We start from the raw sequence: 24331 nt of genomic DNA on the forward strand, positions 1-24331 counted from the left end.
TAACAATTTATTGGGGCTCATACAACTCTTATCACAGTTCATACATATATATACATTAATTGTATAAAGCACATCTGTACAGTCTTTGCCCTAATCATTTTTTTCTCCTCTTTTCTTTTTTTACATTTTATTAGGGAGAAGTGATCTTTTAATAATGATTAAAAAACAGCAGGGACACTGAGTGCCAGGCATTTGGGGATTCTGTGTACTATCTCTGCCAGGCTTCTGAAAACTTAAACTATTTAAGAGACAAAGTTTATTTAAATATGTGATGTCAGCACAGAGCATGACCCAGCTGGGAGCCACATGTGGTTGGTGCAGGTGAGCCTTGTAGGCACTTGTTGGGAGCAGCTGGGATGGAGATAATTGACAGATCAAAAATATTTTGCAGAGGAAGATTTGTTAGGATATATTTATTGCTAAGTGTTCAGATGAGGGAAACATCTACTTATTTTTTTGTGCTTTATTTTTGTTGTTGAGATTATACAGGGCAGAATTTACACCATGTCCAGTTTCCAATTGTGCAACCAGGGTTGAACCTGAGCTTTTCCAGGGGGATGTAGTGAGTGGGAACAGGTATTGGCTCTTGGAGCTCTCAAAGGAATTAAACAAGGTCAGTGTACAGTGAGAGACACTGTCACCCCACCCCCAGCCTTGTTCATCCGGATCAGTGTCAATAGGTCACCTCTGTCTGTTTGAAGGATGCTGTCAGGTCTGGGGAAAACCTTCAAGGACTTGGTTCTGGCAGAGGTCCCACAGGCACAGCAAGAGACCGAAGGGGCTGTGAGTCCCATTCACCGGAAGGCCCTGTGCTCAGCTATGCTCTGGGGGCACATGGAAGTGGTGTGTGTGTGTGTGTGTGTGTGTGTGTGTGTGTGTGTGTGTCTGGGACAAGACTGGCCACAGGGCAGCACCTTCTCCTTCAGTGGGGCTGGGGGACACCAGCGCAGAATTCTCTCCTGCCGTGCACGGATCGGTGAGCAGCACGGAGCACGGGGTGGGGGGAGGGTAGGGGGGAGGAGTGGGGAGTGGGGGGGTTTGGGGTGGAAGTGGCGGGGAGGCGGCCAGAGCACCATCACCCAGTTCCAGTTGCCTGCCTGTCTGCCAGCCATGTGGCTTGGTGTGTCCTTGGGCTCTCTGTGCTTATGTCCTCACACCAATACGCAGAGGATCAGCCCCTTTGCCTCTAGGCGGTCATTCCCATCGCAGGGGCGTGGTGACGTCGCTAGGCTCTGTGACGTGGCAGTAACCTGGGCGACCCTAATTGGGCTCGGGATACCGCCCTGGCCACCTCCAACATACAGCCCTGGCAGCCTCCAACGAGACCTGAGACCGCACACCCCACATGGCCGCGCTCCGCCTCCTTTCCACTGGGCGAAGGCTCTGCCCCTTCATAGTCCACGGTGGGGGGCCCGCCCTGGCCACAACGTGTGCTCGCTGCATCTCCAGTAGTCCCCACCGCCGCCGGCCAGCCAAATTTTACGAGGATGCGGTAGAGGCCATCAAGGACATCCCTCACGATGCCACGGTCCTGGTGGGCGGGTTTGGGCTCTGTGGAATCCCGGAGAACCTGATCCGGGCCTTGCTGGAGACCCACGTAAAGGGCCTCACCGTGGTCAGCAACACCGTGGGCATGGAGGACTTCGGTCTGGGCCTCTTACTGGCCAGCAAGCAGATCCGCCGAATCATCTGCTCTTTCGTGGGGAACAATACCCTCTGTGAGCACCAGTACTTGACTGGGGAGCTGGAACTGGAGCTGACGCCCCAGGGCACACTGGCCGAGAGGATCCGAGCAGGCGGGGCCGGAGTGCCGGCCTTCTACACCGGCACAGGCTATGGCACCCTGGTCCAGGAAGGAGGTGCACCCATCAGGTACTATGACGATGGCCACTTGGCCGTCATCAGTAAGCCCAGGGAGGTGAGGGAGTTTCATGGCCACCATTATCTTCTGGAGGAAGCCATCACAGGAGATTATGCTTTGGTGAAAGGGTGGAAGGCCGACCGTGAAGGCAACGTTATCTTCAGGAAAAGCGCCCGGAATTTCAATCAGCCTATGTGCAAAGCTGCCAATACCACGGTGGTAGAGGTTGAAGAGATTGTGGACATTGGATCATTTTCCCCAGAGGAAATCCATGTCCCTAGCATTTATGTAAACCGCTTGATAAAGGGAGAGAAGTATGAGAAAAGAATTGAGCAGTTAATTGTCCGAAAAGAAGGGGAGGACAACCAAAGCCCTGTCAATGATTTAAGGACCCGCATCATCAAACGAGCAGCTCTGGAGTTCGAGGACGGCATGTATGCGAATTTGGGCATAGGAATCCCTTTGCTGGCCAGCAGCTTCATCAGCCCCAACATAACTGTCCACCTTCAGAGTGAGAATGGAATCCTGGGCTTGGGGCCGTACCCATTAAAAAATGAGGTAGATGCTGATCTCATCAATGCTGGCAAGCAAACAGTCACTGTTATTCCTGGGGCCTCTTTCTTCGCCAGTGATGAGTCCTTTGCCATGATTCGGGGGGGCCACCTCGATCTGACCTTACTGGGAGGAATGCAGGTTTCCAAATATGGGGACCTGGCCAACTGGATGGTGCCCGGGAAGAAGGTGAAAGGAATGGGAGGTGCCATGGACTTAGTGTCCAGTCCCAAAACCAGAGTGGTGGTCACCATGGAACATTGCTCAAAGGCAAAGGAGCCCAAAATCGTGGACAAGTGTACCATGCCTCTGACAGGGAAGCGCTGTGTGAACCGAATCATCACGGAAAAGGCCGTGTTCAACGTGGACCCCAAGCGGGGACTGACGCTAATAGAGCTCTGGGAAGGCCTGACAGTGGACGACCTCAAAAAGTGCACAGGCTGTGCTTTTGCAGTCTCCCCGGACCTCAAGCCAATGCAGCAAATCTCCATGTAAGAAACCACAACCACCTTCCCCCCCAGCCCCCCCCCCCCACCTAGGGTGGTTCTCCACGGAACCTCTGAGCACTCCATTGTGAGGAAGTCAGTCTTCACATTTGTACACTTCACAAGCAGTGTGACTAGGTTCCTCTGCCCCTCCGATTCTCTACACCAGACAAACTTTGTTCTCTTAACCAGGATCTGAGTTTTAATTAAAACCACAAGAAAAAACAGTACTTTGTGTATGTTCTGTAATGGGTGGAGACATTGCAGGGCTTCACATTACATGACCTTATATTGCCTTTTAGAAGGGCACATAGGAAGAGTGTCGGTGGAGTGCTTTTCCTCATACTTCAATGTAGGGGTAGCCAGCCCTCACAACTAATCGTGGGTTCTGTAGGTGCAATTGTACGGTTAAGGTATATAAAGATTATAGTAAAGTCATAGAGAAATGGGAGAGAGAGAGTAAAATAAACAAGTCAGGCACATTTCATAGTTGCATGCTCACCTCAGCTCCTCTTGGCGGTACACTTGGAGGTGAGGGACCAGAGGGCAGGAGAGAGCTCTCGTAAGGTTTTGTTTCTAACCAAAGCTTACATATCTTTGGGGGCATGCAAGCCCTCTGATTACAGATAACAATGTATGTCATGAGAAGGGGTTGTAACATAGGTAATAAAAGCAATAGGAAAGGGACAACTTAGGGGTGTACATGCAATAGTAAAGGGAGAGAATAGGGGTACATATGTGGCAAGATGGGTGGACCCTAGTCTCAATATAGTAGCCAAAGCTTAGTCATCCTTGAGTGGTCCCGGACTTGCCTTTGGGCACTCCTTCAAGGCAACAATACCAGAAGGGAGTGGGCCCTACTGAGGGTGAGTCAGATTATAGTCTGGTTGCTCTGGATACCCTTAAGGAAAATAACCTCTGACCTGCTTTCGTTGACCTTCTAGTGTACAGTCATTTACCTTGTGTCTCAAGCAGCGTCCTGGATTTGGCATACATTTGGGGGAGACACCTTGGGAGAAATCTTTCTGTTCCCCACGTCCATCAGGATCTGTAGAAAACAACGGTGTGCCTCCCAGAGTGCACCTAAGGCACCATTTTACTTGTCCCGTGAATAACGCGCGAGGGTGTGATGGGCAGAAACACCGTCTCAAACATAGCTGCTTCCCTTTGGCGCCTCTGACGTCTCTTCCGGGCCCTCTCATTTTGTTGCTCCATTTTAGTTCCCTGAATCCCAACCTCTTCCCTGCACGCTGCTGTTTGTAGCCATATAGACGTCCCTACAGGACAGCAGGACCATCTGGGGTGAGAGTGGGGTATCATAGAACTGGCTGCTGAGAGAGGCTGCAGGAGGAGAGGTGGTGGGTGCTAGCAGCCCTCCAGGAAGTGCTCTATAAATACACACCCCACCTGCGCCTATCATGGGCTGTAGTCTATAATAGGAGGCGAGCTGGAACCCCCACTGGTAGCCTGGCATGGGTGGCCACTAAGCTCCCTGCTGTCATCCGCTCTGCTATCCCTCCCTCTGACCTCAACCTACACCGCTCTGTGCACAGCTGGTTCTCCTCCTGGTTCCTGTGCCCTCAGATTTGGGAAACAGAATGATTTCTTCTAAGTTGTCTCCCCCAAATATATGGACACTGCTTGCAGCTAATGGTAAATGATTGTCAAGTCACCTCCCTGAAGGCAGTCAGTTGCCAGACTACTGTCTGGTCCCACCACAAGTAGGGCCCACTCGGTGCTGTTAGGGCCAATGGGCTACTTCTCCCTAAAGTCTTGCAGTCATCAGTTTGGTCCCTGCAGGGTGGGTGTACACCCTACTGATAATGGTTTCTATAGTGAGCCAGAGAACAGGTCAAACCAGATCAGTGACATCCAAAGTTAGGTTGCCATTCTGAATCTAGGATCTGCCCATCTTACATGTGTTCCCCTATTACCTCCCCTTCCTATTGCATGGATACCCCTAGATCACCTCCCTCCCTTTACTCCCTCCCATAACCTATAGCACAACCCTTTCCTATGATGTATGTCCTCATCTGTAATTAGGGGGCTTACATGTCCCCAGAGAATATAAAAACCTTGATTAGCAATAAATATCTCTCTCTTACTACATGGACCACCAAGTGAGGCTGAGGTGAGCATGCTACTATGAAATGTGTCTGACTATTATTTCAATCTCCTGTCTCTCATGCTCTTTATGACTTTAATCTTTACTTATCATCGCTGTACAATTGGGCCTACAGGACCCGTGATGATGTGAGACTGGTATACCCTGACACTCAGAGCTCTGCTTTCTCATACCTTTGATTTGCTGGGACCCAAACTACCGAATGGCTTCTCCCAGCTCCTGCAGCTAACGCCCTCCCTGCCTCTGCAGCCCTTGTCCACATTCCTGACAGTGAGCTTCCAAGTGGCCCAGTGTATTCGTGTGTGTGTGTGTGTGTGTGTGTGTGTGTGTGGACGTCATTGATCAAAGGTTGACCGCTGAGTTGATTAACCAACAGGATCACCAGACAGTCTCCTTGACACTAATTGACCTTGGTGTCCCCGCAAGACAGTGGTCCAGAGCATCCAGGGCCTAGTCCATTCAGTCAACAATGTCCAGTGGACACCTGGTGATCATTGTTAACAAAGGAGTGGAACTGTGGGTGGCAGAGGCCAGCAATATCCTTGACCTGTCTATTTTATTGTTGGGTACCATCAAATCAATTCCAACTCAAACTAACCAACTATATATACAACAGAATGGAACACTGCCCAGTCCTGCATCATCCTCACAATGAGCCCATTGTTGCAGCCACTGTGCAAAATAATAATAATTGTAGTCTATAAGGGAGAACTTTTAAAACACTTTATTGTGAATTAGGTGGTTTATAGAACAAATCTGGTTTCCATTCATATACATTTTATTTCATGTCATTGATTGTAACTGTCACAATGTAACATCATTTATCCCACTTCCTCCCTGTCTTCCAATTCCATTCTTCCTCTGAACTTTGCCCTTGGGTAAAGACTGTCCTTTGGATCTCAAATCGTTGATTTTTGCAAGGTGTGTATCTCCCTAATGTTATTTTTCTTCCCTTATAGACTTGTCTCTTGCCTTGCCTTGAGCCACGAGGGTGAGTTCAGCTCCAGACCTGAAGGCTGGCTAAGGGCCACAGTTTCTGGGGTTCCATCTTCAGCTTTCTTTCTTTTCTTTTTTTAAAATTCATTTTATTGGGGCTCATACAACTCTTATCACAATCCATACATGCATCAATTGTGTAAAGCACATTTGTACATTCATTGTCCTCATCATTCTCAAAACATCTGCTCAGTTTCTGGGCTTTCAACTAGTTTCTATCTGACCAGTAATTCTGGTCTTTTCTTATGACTTTGACTGTTTTTAAACTTTTTTTTTCACAATATCAAGGACCTTCCGATGTGATCCTTGTCAGAGCAGGTGGCAGTTGTAGCTGGACACCATCCAGTTCTCAGGGTTATGGAGACTGATCATTTAAATCATCCATTAGTCCATTGCACTATTTCTGTGTCTTTGGTCTGGATCACTCTTCTTTCCTCTGGACAGTGAGAGATGACTAGTTATACTTTAGATCGCCACTCACTAGTTGTTGTTTTTTAAATCATTTTATTGGGGGCTCGTACACTCCATACATCAATTGAATCAGGCATGTTTGTACATATGTTTCCTTCACTCTTTTCTAGACATTTACTTTCTATTGAGCCCTTGGTATCAGCTCTTTTTATGCCCCTTCCCTCCCCACTCACCCTCATAACCCCCTGATAGATTGTACATTGTTATTATTTTCATCTCACACCGACCGCTGTCTACCTTCCCCATGTTTTCTGTTGTTCTGCCTCCTGTAGAGGGATGTATGGTTATGTGTTGATCATTGCGATTGGTTCCCCCTTTCTCTCTTCCTCTCCCCCTCTTTCCCCTACCCTTCTGGTATCACTATTCCCACTCCTGTTCCTGGATTCTGTGTGTTGGGAGCTCCCATCCCTTTCTATATCTGTGTACATGTTCTGGTGACTCATCCCTTCTCTGTGGCTCCTCTGTGGGGAGATTGTTCCACAGTCTTCAGATGTGGTTTGGATCTCTGCACCAGCCTGCTCATTCTCAACAATATGTTTTTGTTTGTTATGTGTCTGATGATGCCTATTATCCAGTCCCTATGACCTTTTGATCGCACCAGCAGTGCGCTTCTTCCATGTGGACTTGTTGCTTCCCTGATGAATGGCAGCTTATGTAACTTCAAACCTTTAAGACCCCAGAAACTATATCTTAATAGCCGTGCACCATCTGCCTTCTTTACCACATTTGCTAAGCACCCACTTTGTCTTCAGCAATTGTGTCCGGAGGGTGACATATCAGACTGCAGACTGATTAGAACAAAGTGTTCTCGTATTGAGGGAGGGTATGAGCAGAGGCCCAAAGCCCACCCCCTAGCTGAGTATATTGCCGTATAAATATATGTACATGGGTCAATAACTCTATTTTTGTGGATTAATGTATTTACATATGCCCACTGCTATGTTTATACCTCTATCCATTGCTTTGCTTCCTTGGTCCTTCCTTTGTTTCCTTTTACCTTCCTCCTGTACCACTGTCACTTTCCTCTTATTTTCGCCTCTTAGCTAGTTTGCTGTTGCTCAGACACAACTCTCCCCACCCAGATCCCTATCTCCTCCTCCTTCAATAAGGAGGACTCCACCACCCCAGTTGTTCCTCTGTCTATGGCACAGCCTACATACCACCCCCTTCCCCCACCACCCTCACCTCCCAGGTCTCCCCAGGATTGCTGATCCTGATGCTCTCTCCTTGGACATGCCTCCTGTACCTATCCTAAATAGGTAGGTGTGGAAGGGGGTGCCAGCCCCCCACTACTAATCACGAGTTCAATAGGCACAATTGTACGGTTGAGATATATAAATATTAAAGTCATCGAGAGCATGAGAGATAAAAGAGAGATTGAAATAACAGAGTCAGACACATTTCATAGTAGCATGCTCACCTCAGCCCCACTTGGAGATCAACATGGAGAGAGGAGGAGGGGAAGGAGGACAAGGGGAAAGGGAACAGGGGAGTGAGGATGGGAGAGGAGAGGGGGAACCAGAGAGGCCAAGAGGGGAGCCTGAGAGAGTCTCTTATTGCTAACCCAGGCCTATATATATTTGGCAGGGAGTGCACTAATTACAGGTAAAGACCTACGTCACAGGAAGGGGTTGCAATATAGGTTATTCAGCACTGAGAGGGGGACAATCTAGGAATATACACACAATAGGAAGAGGAGAGATTGGGGGTATACATGTTACAAGATGGGCACATCCTAGATTCAGGATGGCAGCCTAACTTTGGATGTCACTGACCCAGTTTGATCTGTTCTCCATAGAAACCATTATCGGTAGGGTGTAAACCCCACCTACAGTAACCAAGCTAATGGTCACAAGCCTTTTGGGAGAAGTAGCCCATTGTCCTTAACAACAGGGAGCCTGCCTACCTGAGGTGGGAAGAGACAGTAGTCTGACAGCTGACTGCCTCAAGGGAAGTAACTTTTACCATTAGCTGCAAACAGTGTCCTAAGTCTATCATATTTGGGGGAGATGAATTGGGAGAAATCTTTGTTTCCACAGGTAGGTACACCGAATATGACATAGCCTAAACTGATTTTTTTAAATGAAAATAGTAAATAAGAAAAGGTAAAATTAAAAAAAAAAGAAAAATATTCAAAAATCCTGGGTCTGTTCGCTGGCCTTCAAGACTGTCCAGGGAGCTTGCCCCTCCCAGCCTGGAGTGCCCCCCTTGGAAGCTCCTCAAGGGCTTCGTAGCTCTGCCTTGCTCCAGCTGCTGATCTGGTATGCTCCCTTCTTGGTTCGCTCTGTTATGGGGAGTTCAGACCACACTGCCTCCCCACCATGTGACCCCAGAAATGTCCTCTGTTGCAGTCTGCTCCAGTAAGGGGACAGTGTGACACATGCTGCTGTTGGTTTCCCAGACCCTCTGTGTCCCATTAGTTCCCACAGGGACATCATTCTCTGAGCCTGGTGTGCCAGTGTGGGGTCCAGTCCGGTTTTTTCTTCCTCTTCCTCCCTCCTGGTCTTCCTCTGTGTGGTGGTGGCATGCTGGCCACCTGTACTTTCCCCAACCTGTACTTTCAGTTCCACTCTCCGCCACACCCACTTCCAGGGAGGGGGTCAGTTTGGCTCTGGTTGGGGCCAGCCCTGTAGCTCTCTTTTCATATATTCCATGTGGCCACACTGTCCTCATGTTTTGGTGCATCATGGTAAGGTCTGCATGCCCACTCACGATTCTGTGGAGACAAGACCAGTACTCCCCCTGGGTGGGTTAGTGCCCTGCTCCCTCTGTCATTTCACTTTCACACATTCCCCTTTTCTCCCTCCCCCTTCCCTCCTTTTCCCATTTTTGTGTTGGGCTACTAACATGTACCTCCTTGTGTTTGGTCCAACCTCCTCCCGATTCCCTGTATCTCAACCCAAATGTTATGATATAGGTGGCTTCTCTTCTATACCGACTGTGCTGATTACACTGCTCTGGGGACTCATGCTGTACTTCTCCTTTTGTGATTGGCTGGACTTCGCTTAGCATAATTTCCTCCAACTCTTCCCTTGAAAAGACATGTTTCATGTGCTCATCAGTGCTTTTTAGTGATACATTTAGTACTCCATTGTGTGTATGTGCCAGAGTTTACTGATCCACTCGTCTACCAATGGAAATTTTGATTGTTTCCAACTCTTTGTGATTGTGAATTGTGCTGCAATAAATATTGGAGTGCATACAACTGGTGTTGGTTTATTTCTTAACTCTTCTGGGTGCGGGTGGAGGGGGAGTGCCAGCCTTGCACACTAATCCTGGGTTCTATGGGCACAATTATACAGTTGAGATATATAAATATTATGATAAAGTCATCAAGTGCATGAGAGATAGAAGAGAGATTGAAATAATGGTATCAGACACATTTCATAGAAGCATGCTCACCTCCTGGATGGCCATGATCTTACCAGCCAGGTCCGCCCACAGCGTGGGCCAATGCTAGGTGTGGCATGGACCCAGCAGGAGGTTGGTAATTGCTAATCCTGTTAATTGCTAATCCAGGGTTATATCTACTTAGGGGGTTGTGATTACAGGTAACCACACGTCACAGGAAGGGGCAGTACAATAGGCATACACGTGACAGGAAGGGGATTTACAATGGGCATAGGCGTAACAGGATGAGCTAGGGCTGTACACATGATAAGGAAGGGAGGAACTAGAGGTATATATGTGACAAGAAGAGTGGACCCTAGATTCATGATGGTGGTCTAACCTTGGTCACCCTTGGGTGGGCTTGACCTCTCTGGGGTCTCCTACAAGGAAATAGACAACTACTGTCCTTATCAGAAGGGAGTGGGCCCTACTTGTGGGATAAACAGTGGTGACTGCTTGGTCTAGATGGCTGATAACCCTTAGAGAGAATAACCCCTGATCTACTTCTGATGACCTCCAAGTGTATACTCATTTTTAAGCAGCTAAGTTTGTCATATATTTGGGGGATACAACTTGGGAGAAATACTTCTCTTTCCCACATCTGGGTATAAGCCCACTAAAGGGATAGCTGGGTCATAAGGTAGCTCAATTTCCATCTATTTTAAGTATTACCAGATCACTTCCATAGGGGCTATACATATCTACAAGACCACCAGCAATGTAGGAGAGTTCCTATCTCGCCACATTTGTTGCTCTCTGATTTTCGGATTTAGGCTAGTCTCAAAGATGTTAGATGGTATCTCATGGTTGTTTTGATTTGCATGTCTCTGATAACTAATGATTGGGAGCATTTTCTCATATGTTTATTGGCCATATGGGTCTCTTCCCTAGTTAAACATCTTTTCAGTTCCTTTTTCCACTTCAAAGAGTTAACTGTTTTCCTCTTTTGGGAGGCAAGGAGGGTTATTGTAGATTGTAATAAGCCCTTTGTCTGTTGTGTCATTGCTAAAAATCCTCTCCCAGTCTGTGGGTTGCCTTGTTACCCTCTTGGTAAAGTCTTTTGATGCACAAAGGTGCTTTATCCTTAGTAAATCCCATTTGTCAATTTAAGGTTCTCCTGTGTGTGTACGCTGCCCTATTGCAGTTAGCCTTTGTAATTCCTAGGCCAAGGTTCTTAGGTTTGTCCCGATTCCTTCACTAATGGTCCTGATGGTTTGGGATTTTACTTCTAGGTCTGTGATCCACCTTGAATTTGTTCTTGTTCATGGGGTGAAGTTAACATCCTGTTTCATTTTTCTACATGTGTATTTCCTTTGTTTCCAGCACTTGTAAAATAGGGCATCGCCCTCCCACTTGATGCTTTTGGGGCCCTTGTGGAAGATCAGTTGTCTATATGCTGATGGTTTTATTTCTAGGTCTTCTATTCTTTTCCATTTGTCTGTGTATCTGTCATGTCAGTGCCACGCTTTTTTTTTTTTTTTTTTTTTTACCACTGTGGCTGTGTAGTAGGTGTGAAAGTCAGATAAAGCGAGCCATCTATGATGTCCTTCTTGAGGAGTTCTCTGCTATTTTCTGGGCTTCTTCCCTCTCCATATGAAATTGGTGGTTAGTTTTTCCAATTCTTTGAAGAAGATTGTTGGTATTTGAATCAAGATAGCATTAAACTTATAAAGTGCCCTGGGTAGGATAGACATCTTTACTATATTGAGTCTTCCAATCCACGAGCATGGGATATTCCTCCATTGGTGGAGGTCGTTTTTGATTTCCCGTAGTAGGGTCTTATAGTTTTCCTTATATAGGTCTTTTGTTTTTTTATTAGATATATCCCTAGGTATTTCAGTTTGTTCTTGGCTATTGTGAATGATATTGCCTTCTTGAGCTCCTCTTCCGTGATCTTGCCCAATGTACATAACAAACCAATTGACTTCTGTTTCTTGATCTTTTAAACATTTTTTAATCATTTTATTAGGGGCTCATACAACTCTTTTTACAATCCGTGCATACATCATTTGTGTCCAGCATATTTGTACATATATTGCCATCATCATTCTCAAAACACCCACTCTCCACTTGAGCCCTGGCTTATTTTCTCCTCCCTCCCCGCTCTCCCCTTCCCCTGAACCCTTGATAATTTATAAATAATAATTATTTTATCATATCTTACACCATCCAACGTCTTCCTCACCCAGTTCTCCGCTGTCCGTCCTCCAGGGAGGAGTTTACGTTGTAGACCTTGTCATCTGTTTCCCGTTTCTCCCTCACCCTCCCTCCACCTTCCCGATATCGCCACTCTTACCACTGTTCCTGAGGGGCTCATCTGTCCTGGATTCCCCTTATTTCCAGTTCCCATTCATGCCAGTGTATATCTCCCGGTCCAGCTGGTTATGTAAGGTAGAATTGGGATCATGATAGTGGAGGGAAGGAAGCATTCAAGAACCAGAGGAAAATTGTATGTTTCATCGTTGCTACACTATACTCTGGCTGGTTCGTCACCTCCCCACAACCCTTCTGCAAGGGGATATCCAATTTCCCCCACGTGGGCCCAGGTCCCCACCCTGCACTCACCCTCATTCACAATGCTATGATTTGTGTGTGTGTGTGTGTGTGTCTTTGATGCCTGATACCTGATCCCTTCGATGCCTTGTCATCTCAAAGGCTGGTGTGCATTTTCCATGTGGACTTTGTTGTTTTTCAGTTAGATGGCCCCTTGTTTATCTTCCAGCCTATGGGACCCCAGATTCTATATATTTTGACAAGTGGGTACCATCAGCTTTCTTCACCGCACTTGCCCATGCATCTGCTTGTCTTCAGCGTTTGTGTCGGGATAAGCTGGCGTGCTTCTTCCTTGTGGGCTTTGTTGTTTCTTAGTTAGATGGCCACCTGATTGTCTTCAAGCCTTTAAAACCTCTGATGCTATATCATTTGATAGCCAGGCACCATCAGCTTTGTTTGCAACTTTTGTTTATGCACCCACTTTGTCCTCAGTGATCTAGTCGGGACAGGCTGGTGTGCTTCTTTCATGTGGGTTTTGTTGTCTCTCAGCTAGATGGCTTGTTTATATTCAGGTCTTTAAGACTTCAGGTGCTATATCTTTTGGTAGCTGGACACTATCAGATTTCTTCACCACATTTGTTTGTGCACCCATTGTCTTCAGCGACTTAAAGTGCTATAACTTTTGGTAGCCGGGCACAATCAGCTTTCTTCACCACATTTGCCTGTGCACCCATTGTCATCAGCGATCGTGCCAGGCAGGTGAGCATCTCAGACTACCAAATAGTTAGAACAATGTGTTCTTGTGTTGAGGGAGTACTTGAGCAGGGGTCCACTGTCCATCTGTTTCCTTAATATTAAACCTGTAAATATATGTACACAGATCTATATGTACGTCTGTATTTAAATCTCCACAACTACCCTTTGCCTCCTAGTTCCTTCCTCTGTTTCTTTGTACCTTCATCTTGTCCCACTATCATGTTCTGCCTGCATTAGGGTTTTAGGAATTCCTCTTGGTTACATTGCCCTTGATCCAGCCCTGCCCGACCTCCCACACCCTCCTTGAGACTGATTTTGGATCACTTGTTATTCCCTTGTCCCTGGGCTTGTTAACATCCTCTTCCTTTCCACCGCCACCTCTACCCCCATGTCCCCCCAGAACTGTCATCCCACTGTTCTCTCCTCTGGCCTGCTCACTCCACCTATCCCTTCCAGGTAGACATGCTATGTACCATCACAAGATTGAGTACCACGAAGCACCAACAGAAAGTAAAACAATAGCTACAACAACAACAACAACACACACACATATAAACATATGAATAGTTCAGGGTCTATTTGTTTTCCTTCACAGGTGCTTTCCAGTCAAGTCTGATGGGGTGCCATGCCCTGGCACCTCCTCTATCCCTGGGGACTTCATTGCTTTGCTTCCCCTGCCACTCTGCTGCATGTCCCCAGGGGCTGGCTTCAGTGTGGTGAGCTCATGGTGGGCACAGTTCCCACTGTGTGTCTCTAGTGTTGTCCCCAATGGTGCTATTGGTCAATGAGGACTGCTGTGTCCCATGGTAGGGCCGGCCCTGTGGTCATCTCTGTGCATTGCTGTTCTGAGAGGAACATTGTCCTCAGGGCTTGGTGAGCCAGGATGTGCATCACTTTTTTCTTTTTTTCCCCCAATACCCCCTTGTTGGCTCCTGTGTACTCTGACCAGACCAGTCCCTCTTCCCCTCTTCTTGAGCTGTAGCGTCAGTGCTGTCCTCTGAAGCAAATTCTTCTTGAGAGGAGGCTGGTGCTGTCCACTTAGTTGGTAATGTGGCCAGCCCTGATCTTGTATTCTATCACTCTTCCATATTCCTCTATCACTATCAATACTCGGGTTGTAGAGCTTTGGGGATTTTCAATGTACAGAATCATGTCATCTTCAAATAACGATAATTTCACCTCCTCCTCTTCCAGTTGGATAATTTTGATGTCCTTCTGTTGCCTTATGTTATTAGCTAGGACCTCCAGTACCTCCTTCTATTCTATATTGAATAGAAGTGGGGACAAAGGACATCCTTGTGTGGTCCCCTCTTCAGTGGGATTGATTTAATCTTTTCTCCATTGACTATGATGTTACCTGTTGGCTTTTCATAGATAGCTTGTATTGACTTGAGGAATTGTCTTTCCATTCCTATCCTCCTGAGCGTCTTAATTAGGAATGGGTGTTGGATGTAGTAAATGCTTTTTCTGCATCTATAGATATTATCATATGGTTCTTATGTTTTTTCTTATCAAGGTGGTATATAATATTGATGGATTTTCAGATGTTAAAACATCCCTGCATCCCTGATCCTGATGGATGATAAACTTTATGTACTGTTGTATTCTATTGGCCAATATCTAGTTGAAGATTTTTGCATCTATGTTCATAGAGATATTGGTCTATAGTTCTCTATTCCTGTGGGATCCTTGCCTTGTTTGGGTATTAAAGTTATGCTGGTTTCGTACAATGAGTTTGATAGTTTGTCATCCTTTTCTACACTCTGAAATACTTTGTGGAAGATCAGTGTCAGCTCTTCCCTGAATGCTGACACAGAATTCTCCAGTGAAGCCATCTGGTTTGGGAGCATTTTTAGTTGGTAGATTCTTGATAACCATATCTATTTCTTCTTGTTCTATGGGTTTGTTTAGGTTCTTGACCTCTATCTGGGATAGTCTAGGGAGGGATTGTTTTTCCAAGTATTTTTCCAGGTCCATTGGTGAATTCATTAGATTACAGACTTTCATACCCTGTTTCCCTAAAAGTAAGACATCCCCTGAAAGTAAGACCTATTCAACAGTTTTGCCTCTCACCGAAATATAAGGCATCCCCCAAAAATAAGACCTCCCTGAAAATAAGAGTTTCCAGAAGATTATGACATGACTGTCATTGAATAAATGAGTAAATGTACCATAGATTGTTCTACATGGAAATAATAGTTGTAAAAAGAAATTCTTGATACTGTAGGATTCACAGTTTATCTGTTTATGCTGGTTTGTGGTGACAACTACTACCGTACCTTTTTTTTTGTTCAACAATAAATGTGTACCATATTCTTCATGGAAAAATATATCCCCTGAAAATAAGAGCTAGCACATCTTTGAGAGCAAAAATTAATATAAGACACTCTTATTTTCTGATTATCCTTTTAATCTCATTAGGGTCTTTTGTGATCCCCCTGTTTCATCCTGGTTATTGTTGTTTGCTCTTTCCTTTCTTTGGTTAAGTTTTCCAGCAGTCTGTCGATTCTGTTGATCCCTTCAAAGACCAGCTTTTTCTTGCATTAATCTTCTGCATTGTTCTTTTTTAAATCATTTTATTGGGGCCTCATACAATTCTTATCACAATCCATACATACATCTATTGTGTCAAGCACATTTGTACAGTCGTTGCCATCATCATTCATTCTCAAAATATTTGCTTTCTACTTGGGCCCTTGATATCAGGTACTCATTTTTCCCCTCCCTGCCCTCTCCCTACTCCCTCAGGAACCCTTGATAATTTATAAATTATTATTATTTTGTCATATCTTACACTGTCCAACGTCTCCCTTCATCACTTTTCTGTTGTCCGTCCCCCAGGGAGGAGGTTATATGTAGATCCTTGTAATTGGTTCCCCCTTTCTACCCCATCTTTCCTCTACCCTCCAGGTATCGCCACTCTCCCCACTGGTCCTGAAGGGATCATCCGCCCTGGATTCCCTGTGTTTCCAGTTCCTATCTATACCAATGTACATCCTCTGGTCTAGCCAGATTTGTAAGGTAAAATTGGGATCAGGATAGTGGGGGGAGGAATCATTTCAGAACTAGAGGAAATTTGTATGTTTCATTATTACTACACTGCACCCTGACTAGCTTGTCTCCTCCCCACAACCCTTCAATAAGGAGGTGTCCAGTTGCCTACAGATGGGCTTTGGGTCTCCACTCTGCACTCACCCTCATTTACCATGATATGATTTTTTTGTTGTTGTTGTTCTTTGATGCTTGATACCTGATCCCTTCAACACCTCGTGGTCACCCAGGCTGGTGTGCTTCCTCCATGTGGGCATTGTTGCTTTTGAGCTAGATGGCCGCTTGTTTATTTTCAAGCCTTTAAGATCCCAGACACTATACCTTTTGACAGCCGGGCACCATCAGCTTTCTTCACCACATTTGCTTGTGCACACATTTATCTTCAGTTATCACATCAGGAAGGTGGGCACCCACTTATATGATATTTTTGTTCTTTGATGGCTAATACCTGGTCCTTTCTACACCTCATGGTCACAGGTGTGATTCTTCCATGTGGGCTTTGTTGCTTCTGAGCTAGATGGCTGCTTGTTTACATGCAAGTCTTTAAGACCCCAGACGCTATATCTTTTGATAGCCGGGCACCATCAGCTTTCTTCACCACATTTGTTTATGTACCCGCTTTGTCTTCAGTCATCGTGTCAGGAAGGTGTGCCATCATGGAATGCCAATTTAATAGAAAAAAGTGTTCTTGCATTGAGGAAGTACTTGAGTGGATGCCCAATGCCCATCTGCTGCCTTAATACTAAACCTATAAATATATACACATAGATCTATTTTCTCACTATCCTATATAAATATATTTACATATGTACATGCCTTTATTTAGACCTCTATAAATATTCTTTGCCTCCTAGTTCTTTTCTGTACTTCCTTTTACTTTCCTCTTGTCCCACTCTCATGCTCAGGCTTCATTTGGGTTTCAGTAATTTCTCTTGGTTACATTGCCCTTGCTGAATCCCCTACCAGGCCTCTCACACCCTCCTTGCTACTAATTTTGGATCACTTGTTGCTCCCTTATCCCTGTGTTGGTCAACACCACCTCCTTTCCCCTACCTTCCCCTCTCCTATGTCCCCCTGGTCCCATTGTTTTCTCCTCCAGACTATTCATCCAGTCCATCTTATCTAGATAGATCTGTAGAGATAATAATACTGCATTGTTCTTGTTTCTTCCCAGTGGTTCAACTCTGCCCTGCTTTTATTATTTCTCTTCTTTTACTGTTGGAGGGATTGTTCTGTTGACTCTGTTCTAGTTACTGGAGGTTTTGTGAGAGTGTATCTGTCATAAGTCTTTCTTCCATTTCATATATGCCCTATTGTTATCAAGCTACCTCCGATGACTACTTTCGCCATAGCCCATAGGTTTCAATATGATGTATTCTCATTCTAATTACCTTCTAGAAATTTTCTGATCTCCCCTCTAATCTGTGTCAGTACCCACTCATATTACAGAAAATCATTATTCATCCTCCAATTGTTGGTCCTTGTTTTTATGGTTGTCCTTTTATTAATCTCCAGCTTTATGGCATGGTGATCCAAGAAGGATGTCTTTGTAATCTCTATGTATTTGAATTTAGTTAGATTTGACTGTGTCCCAGCATGTGGTCTACTTTTGAAAATATGCTGTGCACTTTTTTGCATTTGGATAGAATGTCTATTTTTTTGCATGTGGATAAATATGTCTATCAGATCTAGTTGCTTAATTGTAGTGTTTAGCTCTATAGTCTCTTTGCTGAACTTCCTTCCCAATGATCTATCATTCTCTGAAAGTGGTGTATTAAAGTCACCTACTATAATTGTTGGATCTGTGATATCTTTTTTCACGTTCTGAATAGTTTGTTGGACAAATTTCGTGGGTATCTCAGTTGACACACATATATTTATTATGCTCACTGGTTCCTGGTAAAGTGATCCTTTGAGCATTATAAAGTGCCCCTCCTCATCTCTTTTTATAGTTTGAACCTTGAGATCAGTTTTGTCTGAGATTAGGATTTTGACTCCTGCTTTTTTGAGTTGCCATTTGCCTGGTATATTTTCCACCAGCCTTCTATTCGTAGTTTATTCTTGTCTGAAAACTTAAGATGTATTTCCTGCAGGCAACAGATTGGTGGGTTATGTTTTCCAAGTCAGTCTACAAGCCTTTTTATTTGAGTGCAGGAGTTAAGGCCATTGACATTTAGAGTTATTTTTCACTATCTGTGGGTTCATTGCTGACATCTCATGCCTTTTGATTTGGGTGTTTTCCTATCATCCTTCTTATCACTGTGCTGTCTTTTTTTTGGGGGGGGGGGGACTTCTTTATTGCCTTCTTTTCCCTCTGTGGCCATGTCATATTGGCAATTGGTATCAGTTTGTTGGCTTCTGTGTGGAGTTGGGCTATATGGTGTTCTGTTTGTGCTTGGTGGACGTTAGTCTTCTGACCATAGTGAGCTGGCAGGGATCTTCCTCAGGGTTGGGCATCTTGCAGCAAATTCTTTAAGTTTTTCCTTGTCCTGGAAGGTCCTTATCTCTCCTTCTATCTTAATAGATAATTTGGCAGTGTAAAGGATTCTAGGGAAGGCATTTATTTTCTTTCAGCTTTGGGAAGATATTAATCCACTCTCTCCTCCTCTTCATGGTTTCTGCTGATAAGTCTGAGCATATTCTTACCTAGAGCCATTGTATGTGACTGTCTTCTTTGTCTTGCGCTCTTAGGATTTTCTTTTTCCTCAAAGTTGCATAGTTTAACTATTGTATGCCTTGGTGAGTTCTTCGTGGGATTTAGTCTAGTTGGTATCCTCTCTGCTTCCCGTATGAGTGACTGACTCTCATTCATTTGGGTGGGGAAGTTTTCTTCCAGAAATTCCATTGTTAGTTTAGCTGTTGACTTCTTTGCTGTGTCTTGTCCTGCTAGGCAAATAAATCAGATGTTGTTCCTTCTTGTAGCATCAGTCATTGATCTCAGGTTTTCTTATGCCTTTTATTATGTTTGCCTTTCTCATTTGCTGAGGTCTGCTTGATTGTCTTTGAGATCACTGACATGGTTCTCAACCTCCTCTAGTCTGTTTGTGAGATCTATGATCTTGTGTGCAGCTTCTGTTATTTCATCCGTTAGCTCCTGTATTTCCCTTTGGTGCATGAACTTCATCCCCTCTATCATGGACATCATCTCCTCTGTCACTGTGTCCTTAGTTTGTGTAGCTTCCCTCATTTCCTGTATTACTCCAAGCAGCCTTTTAAAAATTTCTTTTTGTGGTAGATCCACGCCAGAGTCTTCTATGAGTGTCATTAGCTCTGCTGATGTGGTTTGTCTTTCTTGTTTTCTTGTTGGGAGTGATGTTGAAGAACTAGGCGCCATATTTCTGGGAGACCAAGAGGCCCTGTGTTCTTTCACTGTGTGATTGGCAATGGTGTTTTTTAAGGACTGCCTGTGGCCTACTATGAAGGTGGGTCAGGCTGCTGTGTATTCAGGTTCTGGGGTGACTCAGTGGTCAACAGGGATGATAGATGGCGAGCACAGGTAGGGACAGCTGTGGTAAACTCAATTTGACTGATGGATAGCTCTGGTACAGTGGTAGGGCTGTAGAGGGCCAATGGGTGGGCGCGGCACTGTTCAGGTCTAAGGTGGTGTTCCCGACATGAGCTGGGGGAGCTCCCAGAACCAGGTCGCTGGTCCCCTGTATTCCAGATCTAAGCTAGATTTGAGGAAGGATGTCCATAGGGACTGGGATGTACTCTCCACTGTTCCACTCGCTGCGTGGGCTGGGAGCAGATGGGGCATCAAACATCCCTGAGCTGCGATAAACCCAGGAAGTGACTATCTGAACACCCAGGTGCTGGGCACTTGCTGGGCGGGCCTGCAAGAATTGGGTCCGCAACTCCAGGCAAGGCAACTTGTGGCAGGCCTTCAAGGGTCCGGTCCGTGTCTCCGCTCCTAGTGGCTCTAGCCACAGAAGTGTACAGCAGACCTGCAAGGCCCCGGTACATGACTTGGACTCCTGGCAAGGCAGCACGAGGCTTGTGGCTGGGCTGCAAAGCCCCAGTCTACTACTTGGACTTTCTGCCACTCCGGTGGAGGCAGGGTGCGGCACAGTTTGCTGGGCTGGGAGGTGCAGGGGTTGCCGGGCAAATGGTGGGTGGGAAGTGCAGGTACCTCTCCCTGTGGATGGTGAGATGCCGGGGCTAAGATAAACAGAGGCTCCCTGGAATTGGTGGGGACTGTGCCCCATTGACAGGGCAGATGCTACTGTGTTGGGGGTGGAGGTGACCCAGGCACTGGTGCAGGGTGCACCCAGCTGCAGGCAATCAAACCTATTGTGGGTTAGGCCCTGGGGCCCTGAGTGGCTTCCGGGAGGGACTAGAGCTTGCAGGTGGAATTGCTGCTAGCTCTGTGGAGGGAGACAGACGCAGCTCCCCCAGATAGGAGCCGTGAGTGAACAGCTGCTATGTGGTGGTCAGGCCTGGCCTTGGGGAGCATGCACAGATAGCTGTCCTGTTCCTGGGGCAGACCAGACCAGGTGGGGGGGGGGGACACTGGCTGGTGGTGAGTAGCACAAGGGCTGCACAGCCGGCAGGAAATCCCTGGTATATGGACCCAGATTTTCGGGGCTTGAAACAAAACAGATGCAGGGCAGGGCCACCTCCAGGACAGGGAGGACCCCTTGTAGGGACCTTTCCATTCACCAGAACACTTCCATTTGACCTCCCAGACACCAGACTCACTGGAGCTCCCCGGGCTGCTTACCTTGGCACCATCTTGAAGCCTCTCCTACTCACAAGGTTTTAGGACTCCAGTCATTTATACTCCAAAGTAGAATGCTGAGTATTGTCGTCATGATTTCTGATATGTCATTTCCCCAAGACTGTGGTCCAAAGCATCCAAGCCCCATGATTTATTTCCTCCAGGGGTTTAGTTATGTCTAAAAGTTTCCCTAACTTTGTCCCCATACACCCTACTGCATTCCCAGCTATGTTTGCCGCATAGGTAAATACACATGTTGAACCTCCCCCACAACACAACCCACGCCCATCAAACCTGTATAGAACTGTAGGTATACCCCCCTCCCTCCCATGCCTGTTCAGTCTGTGCCTCCCATGTAGCCACTCATTGATCACCACAGCAGGGTTGTGTACAGAACAGAATTCACCTCTGTTGCCTTTAACTCTTGCCTTTTTTCTCAGTGCCATTCCCCATTTCCATCAGTGTGTGCTGACTTCTCTCCCATTACATCGTGCCTTCCCTTTACCCAGGTTAATGAGTCTGCCCCTAGTTAGTATTTTACCCTCCCTCCCCCTCCTGCCCCTGGCAGCCATCGAAGAATATTCCTTGTTGTGTGAAAACCTTTTCTTTACTTTTTATAATAATAATAATCTCATAGCATTTGCCCTTTTATGATTGAATCATCACTCAGCATGGTGTTCTCCAGGTCCATCATGTCATTTGAGAATTGTTTAGGCTTTCTGTGGAATAAATTGGTCAGCAAAAATGCAGTAAGCTCACTGTGACACAGCCTTAACAATGACCTCCAGCACATCAAAGCTCATGGCCATGGTACAGGACTGGAAAACATTGTATTCTTGCAAAACCAGTGTGAGGGCTGTGTCTGGATAGTGTTGGCCCACATCTGGTCTGCTCTAACTTCTCAAGCCAGGAGGAGGGAAGTCAGCCCCAGCCCCAGGCTGATTTCTGTAAAGCAGGATGTAGGATCACTCCTGTGTGTAACTCAAGATAGCGGCAGTCCTGCTAGGTTGCTGCAGAATCTTCTGGGACTGTCCTGAAGTGGTCCTATCTTGAGGATATACTGGGCTTATGGCCAAGGCTTACTCCTAAAATATCAATGGGAACAGCCAGAATGGACCTCTCCTCATCCTGGGGGAGCAGGAATGTGTGTAGGGGGCAGGGTGTGACAACCTTTGACTGCAGCCCCTCTGTCGCCTTATAGAAACCATCAGTCCCAATGAAGCCATATTGCAAAGTACGGCTCTAGTCATTCTTCCATCTCTTGGCCCTTAGTGCAAGAATAGTTTTTACCTCAGTGGGCATTGATTTCTCCAGACACAGGATCAGAAGTGTCTGTAACCTCCAACCCTCCATACCAATATCAACTGTTCTCCCACAGTACTCTCGACTCCTCGGGTTTCATAATTCCTTGCAATGGCCTCACAGAACTCACAGGCTATTCTCACAATTATGGGCTTTTATTAGAGACATTAACAGGCTATAGTCAGGATCAGAAATGCCCGAGATAGTTCTTTCAGTCAGGACAGCCTCTTCTCTGCTGTGCCCAAAGGCCTGGCTCTCTTTGGTCTTTGACCTCTCAACCTTTGGCTTATGCCCTGCTTGGGCAACGTTACAAAGCTCTCTTACTGCTGCTAATAAATGACCCAAAGTCACCGCACTCCACCATAAGCCTCAGACTGAAAACACTCAGCTCTGTCTCCATGGGGCAGCAAACCTCTCTCCCCCAGGTAAGTGCCTAAAGGCACCCTAATCTGATAGCAAGCCTCCTGCCTAAAGGCATTCAGCTTTTATGTCCTCCTTGGGCCAAGAAGCCCACAACTCTGAGTTTGGTTCTGCTGCTGCTCCTCTGCGGTTTCTCTAGTGTCACAGCTTTCTGCCCCTTGAGTGAGAAGTTTGATTTGTAGAGATCTCAGGGTCCAAAGAATGTGCTCCACACCTGCTGGTACTCCACTTGATGGTAGTGAGAGAGCTATTTTTGCTCATGTTGAGATGACTGGATTCATATCCAGGAAGTTGGCAAAATTGACCAAACTCAATTTTAAATGTTGTCATTATCATCAGCCCTTTAAAAGTCACTCACACATGAATCATATAATCCTATCAACCTCTTCGCCCATCTGCCTTTATTCAGGCTCATCAGGAAAAAATCACTTGGTAGGAATTACAAAGACTAGAAGAGCCATGTCACACAATTTACTGCCCCACAGGTCCGACTCAATGAATCAAAGCAGACTCCATAGCAACTAACCCCACCACCAGGGGGAAAGAGATGGATGGCCAGTGTGTATGTCAATGTAGAGATGTATGTGGGTATACATGTATGCACAGGCACACACATGCACTCAGTGTTGTATGTATGTGCATGAGAGAGCTTCCCATATGTAGGTGAAGTGCACCCTGGGTACATTGAACACTCCATACTGTGTTGCTGGGGAGTTTTTTTTTTCTGTTTGTTTGAAATCAAATTGTATGTTTCAAAAGAATCAAAGTCTTTCAGTTTTACTCAGATTGGATGAGTAAAGAGTCTGGAGGGCTTTTAAGGCTGTGGCCCTTCTCTCTCTGTCAATATATATATGTAAACTTTATCTCCTTTTTGTCTATATATTTTCTCTTTTGTGGAATAGGACGCATACAAAGAAAACACATTCTCTGCAGTTGCACAGTCTACCTCTTCAAATCAGCAGCGGAATCCCATGAAACAATCCAGGTATGTGGGTGTTTTCCCCCTTTTCCCACCGTGTCCAACCTGCAGCTTGCTTCTCTCTGTCATGTTCAGCCCTTTAGCAACTATGGGAGAGAATCTCATCTGTACAGATGTCACTGTTCCCAGTGCTGGGCCCTTGTTGCAGCTGCTCCAGTTTTAATTGAATTGGGCTGCTAACAACAAGGTCTGCAGTTTGAAACAACCAGGCTCTCAGTAGGAGAAAGATGAAGCTTTTTAATCCTCAAGATTTACAGTTTCAGAAACTCTTAGAGGCAGTTCTACCTTGTCCTTTAGGGTCAGTATGAATCAGAATCAACTCAATGGCTGTTTTGAGTTTTTGGCACTGTTCCCAAATCATACTCCTGCTGCAGCTGCTCCAGCATTACCCTAAGCCTATCTCAATGCACAATAACTTGTTCAAGTGTCTCCACCCCCTGAGCCATGGGGTCTTAATTATGGGATCAAAGTAGCACCCATTAAATACTATCAGTCCCCACAGTTGCTGGGGTACCCAGAGAGCACAACCAGACAACCAAGGAAATCTGGGGGCATAGAGCAGGGTCTCAGAGTCCTCGCCATGGGGGCCCTGGTGCTGAGGGACCTGCCTGTGACTGAAGTGTCTTGTGCAACATTAAATGCAGGCTCACCCCACAGGTTGAGCGAGAGGAGTGTGTTACTGACCTGGACACGACTCTACACATGGTGGTTTTCCTGGTCATCACTCCTAATG

At 46.0% G+C, this 24331-nt stretch overlaps 2 protein-coding genes across 2 annotated transcripts in view; both read left to right on the forward strand.

Annotated features, from left to right (window-relative positions):
- LOC142453153 (bone morphogenetic protein 8B-like) overlaps positions 1 to 24331 on the forward strand; it is a 61138-nt gene that overhangs the window by 32117 nt on the left and 4690 nt on the right. The gene's annotated exons all lie outside the window — the stretch shown is intronic.
- On the forward strand, positions 1346 to 2908 carry LOC142453131 (succinyl-CoA:3-ketoacid coenzyme A transferase 2, mitochondrial-like). The gene has a single exon (XM_075554212.1). The coding sequence runs from the start codon at positions 1346 to 1348 to the stop codon at positions 2906 to 2908; it is 1563 nt and encodes a 520-aa protein (XP_075410327.1).

The sequence above is a fragment of the Tenrec ecaudatus genome, chromosome 1 (genome assembly GCF_050624435.1).
Source record: "Tenrec ecaudatus isolate mTenEca1 chromosome 1, mTenEca1.hap1, whole genome shotgun sequence".
Classification (NCBI taxonomy): domain Eukaryota; kingdom Metazoa; phylum Chordata; class Mammalia; order Afrosoricida; family Tenrecidae; genus Tenrec; species Tenrec ecaudatus.

Excerpts from the sequence above, each read along its gene's own strand:
- LOC142453131 (XM_075554212.1), top strand. The coding sequence starts at position 1,346 with ATGGCCGCGCTCCGCCTCCTTTCCACTGGGCGAAGGCTCTGCCCCTTC.